Source organism: Saccostrea cucullata, unplaced genomic scaffold (assembly GCF_032062105.1).
Source record: "Saccostrea cucullata isolate Sc308-1 unplaced genomic scaffold, CSIRO_AGI_Scuc_v1 ctg6246, whole genome shotgun sequence".
Classification (NCBI taxonomy): Eukaryota; Metazoa; Mollusca; class Bivalvia; order Ostreida; family Ostreidae; genus Saccostrea; species Saccostrea cuccullata.
In genome coordinates, this window is record NW_026941674.1 from 89,320 (window position 1) to 95,304 (window position 5,985).

At 34.4% G+C, this 5,985-nt stretch overlaps 1 protein-coding gene and 1 long non-coding RNA gene across 3 annotated transcripts; both read right to left on the reverse strand.

The window, feature by feature from the left end:
- Positions 1 to 648: 648 nt before the first annotated feature.
- LOC134258234 (uncharacterized) lies at positions 649 to 2,010 on the reverse strand. The gene is made up of 3 exons (XM_062740769.1): positions 1,993 to 2,010; positions 1,398 to 1,803; positions 649 to 830 (listed from the first exon to the last, which is right to left on the reverse strand). Exons 1-3 carry the CDS (start codon positions 2,008 to 2,010, stop codon positions 649 to 651), a joined length of 606 nt encoding a protein of 201 aa, XP_062596753.1.
- A 515-nt stretch (positions 2,011 to 2,525) lies between these two features.
- LOC134258232 (uncharacterized) lies at positions 2,526 to 5,185 on the reverse strand. Of its 2 annotated transcripts, none has more exons than XR_009990119.1 (3): positions 5,093 to 5,185; positions 3,047 to 3,105; positions 2,526 to 2,795 (listed from the first exon to the last, which is right to left on the reverse strand). It is a non-coding gene; the product is annotated as an uncharacterized LOC134258232 (long non-coding RNA). The 2 variants fall into 2 exon arrangements; XR_009990118.1 differs by having other exon boundaries at positions 5,084 to 5,185.
- Positions 5,186 to 5,985: the final 800 nt, after the last annotated feature.

The following is a 5,985-nucleotide window of genomic DNA, read 5'->3' on the forward strand; positions in this document are numbered from 1 at the left end:
GGGGTCATGATTTGAACAAGTTTGAATCTACACTACCTAAGGATGATTCCACATGACTTTCAGCTTTCATGGCCTTCGGCTCAGGTGAGCTAAAAATAGGTCACCGTGACCTACTTTTCAGTTAACATGATGTGAAGTCGTAAGATATCATTGCATCAACTTACAAGATTTGATGATCCTAGTCCTTATAGTAAGCAAAATATACACGTTTTTATTAATTGTAAATTTACGTCAACTTTGAAGTGACCTTGAGACCACAACCTTTGCCCCAGGGTAATTCCCCGTGCAAATTTTAATCCTCGACACATCCTGATTCAGGTATGTAAGTTTGGTGTAAATCTGCCTGGTGGTTATGGAGAAGAAGATTTTTCAGCAACCAGTACTTTTGGTTTTGGTTTTCCTGATTATCTCCCCTTGTTTAAGTGTCCCAACTCTTATTTTAGTACAAAAGGTAGACCTTGGGCCAAGAATACCCTGTGACAAATTTGGTACTGATTGGCCAAGGGGTTGTTGAGTTATTGCCCATATTCTAAAAAGTTTAGGCACACCGCACAAATGGCCATAGCATTGGCTTTTTGAGCCTTTGGCTCAGAAGAGCTTAAAATGAATGTCTATATTTTTACACATTATTTAACATATTCTGCATCATTACGAACCTTTTCTCTTGTGCATTTCTCGGAATAATTTCTCTACATCTCGAACATCATGTCTCTTATGATCATCAGAGGTCCTGATGCACATCTGACATAAGGTGACGTCACACGGGATACAGAACTGGGATAAAGGATGGCTTGGATGTTTCCTGCATTTGAAATCCTCAAGAGGGAGACCTTTTAAGAAGAAAATAGGAATATGCATAAGAAATTAAGATATATGTTTTTAGCACTTCAACATTATCACATAATAATTATTTTCTTAATGTTCCACCATATCACTGATAAGGCTGACAATTTATTTAGATTTGATTACAGTACACTAGTCAGGAACATTTCTCCTTTTTTTTCTTTTTTTACATTTACATGTAGTGAAGTATTATGTCAATAAGTGTACACTGCAATAAAATGATTAACTATTTGATTCATACACAAAAAGTTCTGAAAAGATGACACAACTTAGTTATAAATGTTACAATCAATGAACACTTTATGTAATATACATGTAAAATGTCACCCCAGTACACAGTGTAGATTTCTAAATATTTTTTGTCTACTTGTCATCAAACTAAACTAAACATGTTGTGATATTAAACTGAAAACAATCTGTGAAATGATTAGGTAATGGCTTACCCAATAATTATCAAATTGTCTTTATCATATTGTGTACACACAGTATTGTAAAACAATTGAAATGCATGTAACTAAAAGTGCTGAAGTATAACTATGCACAATGTTACTTACCAGTCAGAGAGTCTCTATCTACCACTCTGTATATGTTGACTTTGTTGGTGTATGACACTACCCACAGTAGGTGAGTGACATCATCATAACTCAGGCCCCATGGATTGTCTATCCTGTGTTGTTGTGTCTGTATCGCTGTCAGATAGTGACCCTCACTATCTAACATATGTACTGACTCGGTCCAAACATCACACACCAGGATGTGTGACAGCGCGTCAGTACAGATTCCACGTGGATCTAGTCCTGATCCTGATCTACGACCTGTGTAGGAGAAGCGGTAATTACCGTCACGATCTGTCACCACTACAGCACCACGCCACGAGTCAGACACAATAACATCTCCATTGCGGTTCTCTGTGATGTAGATAGGATCACTATACAGTCCCTGACCTGTGTTTTTGTTGCTCTGTATGGTATTGATGTTGGGTTAAAACTGGCCCAGTGGTTGATGAGAAGACGTTGAAAATGAGAAAAGTTTACAGACAGACAGGAGGAAGGACGGAAAATGGACACATTTTAAAATCTGTAAACTAATTTTAAACAAATGGCTTAATGTATTTTCACTATAAAAATCAGTAGAGCTCCACCTTAACACCAAAAATCCCTGACCCATGGCCATAAAATTTACAATTTTGGAAGAGGCAATTTTTGCTTATCATAACTAAATACTTATTTTGTTTAATACTCAGGGGTAGAGAAAAAGACTTTCAAAGAATTAATGTATTTTTACAATATAATCACTAGAGCCCCACCCTAACACCAGAACTCCTAACCCTTGGGCCATGAAATTAAAAGAGGCATTCTTGCTCATCAGAACTATGTATTTAGGTTTATTTAACACCCATGGACAAAGAAGAAGATTTTCAAAGAAATAATGCATGTTCACCATATCATCTATTTAGCCCCTTCTAGCACTAGAACTCCTGGCCCAGGGGCCATGAGCCATGAATTTCACAATTTTGGCAGAGGTCTTAATGATAATTATAATCATGCCAACTATGTGACTGCTTGATGTCCAAAAGTAAAGAAGAAGATTTTTGCATTAATTTTAGTGGTTTGAGCCTTAATGTCTTTGGGGGGGACGGGGGGACCATAAAATTTACAATTGTTGTTTCCCTTCAGTCATTGATGCTTAATGCCAAAATTGGTTGAAATTGGTCTGGTTTTTGCTGCTTGCAGAGAAAGAGGTGAAAATGTTTAAAAGTGAACACACGACGACGGACGAATACAGATAGCAATAGGTCAGGTGACCTACAGAGTCCTGTCCCACATGTGATCTTTTACATTCAATTACAAAACCTTGAATATCCTGTAGGTAAAAGAGATTTAAAAACCTGGAAGGAGATGATGCTTCCCTTTCCCTGACAATGGTTGGATATATATTGCGCACTGGGGAATCTGTAAAAATAAATAAATACTTTTACATGTTACCTATATATATAAAAATAAAGAGTCCTTGAGCTTGTAAATACACAAGAAGTGTTAAAATTCAAATAATATTTGCTTTTTTTAAGAATATGTTGATACATACATGTATACAAGACTTGAAGTATATACCTAGGTATATAAAAACAATTACAATGTAAATTAATGCTTACACAAGGGTTAATCTATATACATGTACCCTTGTGAGAGATTGAAAAGAAAACCTGTTAAGGAGATGATTCTTTCCTCTTCTAGACAATAGGATAGTAGTATTCTGGGGAATCTGTCAAAATAAATTGAGACAATTAACCTATATATGAATAATGAACCATTTAGCTTATGAAACACTATGATAGGTCCAAAATGTCAAATAACACTTTCTTTGGTATGTTTATGGATGTAGATATATATCATGCTAGAGAACTCACTAATCATGGCTTTAATGAAATTTCTCCCTATATATTTATGTATAGTCAACATACCCCCAGGGGTCATGACGAACAAATAATGAAATCTACACCACTTGAGGATCCTTCTATAATAACATGACCAATCATGGCTTTGTTGTTCTTGAGAAAACAAGGCATTTCCTATATTCTTACGTGAAACTTTGATCAACTACTGTTGCCTCACCCTACCCCTGGGGCAACATGATTTTAACAAACTTTCATTTAAACTGCCCAGGGATATTTCTTTCTAATCATTTTTTAAAAGATTTTTAAAAAGACATTTCTTATGCATTCCCAAGTATAACTATGATGTCTTGATGTGACCCACCTCCACCAAAGGATTTACATGCCAACAAAATCTACACTTGTTGATTTTTCATAAAAATATCCCATTCATTTAAGCCTCTGATGCTGAAAAGTTCTGCAATAGCCTGCTTCGAATACTTAGTTCTACTACTAAGGTAAAACTCATTTAGTACCAGCACGATTTTTCCCAATTTTCAACTGTTTTTTCCCAAATTCAAAACGTATTATTTTAGTTTCCTGATTTCACGACAATTAAACTGTTTCTTCATCCTGCAGATACTAGCATTGCAGAGAAATACAGCAATACATACTTGTAAATCGTGTCAAGATTAGATTATTCCATAGCGAGCAATAACGAGAAATCAGTTATGATTTTTTTTTGTAATTATGTCTACCATTATGGCAAAAAATGGAATATAGGACAATCAAAGATCAAAAATGAAAGAGAATTAAATTTACAGAACTGTGTCCATTTTGTTCAAAATTTTGTAGCAAATAAATTTAATAAATGATATTACATTTACTTATATATTTTATTTTACTTGTCAATATGAACGATAACTACAATCTTATTCTTTTTTCCAATTTGACACAAATGTCGACAATTTTTCCCAATTGAAAAGGCCCAGGTCCCTTTTTAAAAAGAAAATCACTGGACATTGCGAATTTCAATTATAGCGAAGTTATCTTTGATCTCCATCTATCAAAATTTAACAAATCCTTACACGGATATAATTAATTACAGAGATAGCAAAGTAATTTCTAAGGTCACAGTGAATTTGTTATAGCCAAGTTTTACTGTATTTCCTATAGGAATGAACTATAGTACGAAGTATTTGAAGCAGACTATTGCGGCATTTATCAGAATTAGAGGCTTAAATGAATGGAATATTTCTATGAAAAATCAACAACTTTATATTTTGTTGGATTTAAACCTTTTCAAAGCAAGAGAGGAAAGTTAGTACTTAAAGGGATGGACGTGACGTCCAAAGAAAAAGTTGAAGTGGGCAGCTAATTCATTTCAGCCCGTATTGATTGAAACAAGCAGTCGAATTCAGGGCAAAAAAGTCCTACTCACTTTGTGTGACATTGATCTGAGATGTCGAGGGACACCAGACCTAATTTTTAGTCCCTATGGCTACGACGTCTCGCTGAGATTAACTGTGGTTAGCCTATATGGAATATGGAATCCATTCCCAATTGCAAAATCACTCCAATTTCCCCAAAAATGAACAGCACGTGTTCATTTTTTTTTTTTTAAAAATTCATGTAAAACAAACATAGTTAGGTTTGAATTCTGAATGAAATGAACAAAATTTTTGAAAATTTGGCTAAAACTTTATAATATGGCAAGGGCCGTTGGGGTGAAAAATCCCTGTTATTTTACATTCAATAATGCGGAAGACAAACCCCTATCCTATGGATTATTTACTTCCTTGTTAACAACTTTATACGCACACTCTATCGTAAACAAACCAAATAATGGGTTATGTTATATGACCTTACTTTGATTACCAATTATTTCACACCTGTTCTTCCCATAAATATTGCTTTCTACAGTGACTTATGATATATATACTCGTTTCGCCATTTCAACGTCTGCGTTTTGGACTTGGTCTTTGGATAAGAGTAGCCTGGTACCCGAGGCCTTCCGAAGTATTTCGATCCCGATATGTATTTACACATCACTGGAAATGTTCGTGTCTATGATTTTAAATGAGTGGAATAAGAAATGATAAACCCCAAACTTACTTCCATTGCAATATATCAGCAATATTGTTCTTCAGTAGATAATTGTAGTCTGAACTTTTTTAAAGATTGTCATAAACAGATGTTATGGATATTATATATATACATCAGATACTCGAGATTAATAATTCTTTTTTCCGTGAAGTAAAAAAATATGCACTTGTTAATGATAAATGCAGTATGGCAATGCACTTTGAAAAATTACGTACTTTGAAAAAAAAAAATTCAAAGTGCGTTAAATTTGGGAGACACTCAACGCACTTTGAAAAAAAAAAATTCAAAGTGCTTTAAGAGTTCACATAAACATTTTTACCATGGGGACATTTAACGCATTTTGAAAAAAAAATATGTGTAAAACAAAAAATTCTATACTTATATTTGAGGAATTGAGAGAATCAATTCGTAATAATCATATCTTTCGAAAAACTCTTAATTTACATATACTTATTTAACCTCATTGGGAACAAAGAGAAGACGAGTATAGAAGGTCTCTCAGTCCAACTAGACCTTTTTTCTCATACATGTATTGTACATAGCCGTCGGTAGCAAATTGAAAGAGGACCCCCTAAGTTACTTGTCCCAATTTTTCAATGCCTTTATTATGCATATCTTTGCAAAACATATGTGTGCATACGCCCCCCCCCCTTCCCGGTACGAAT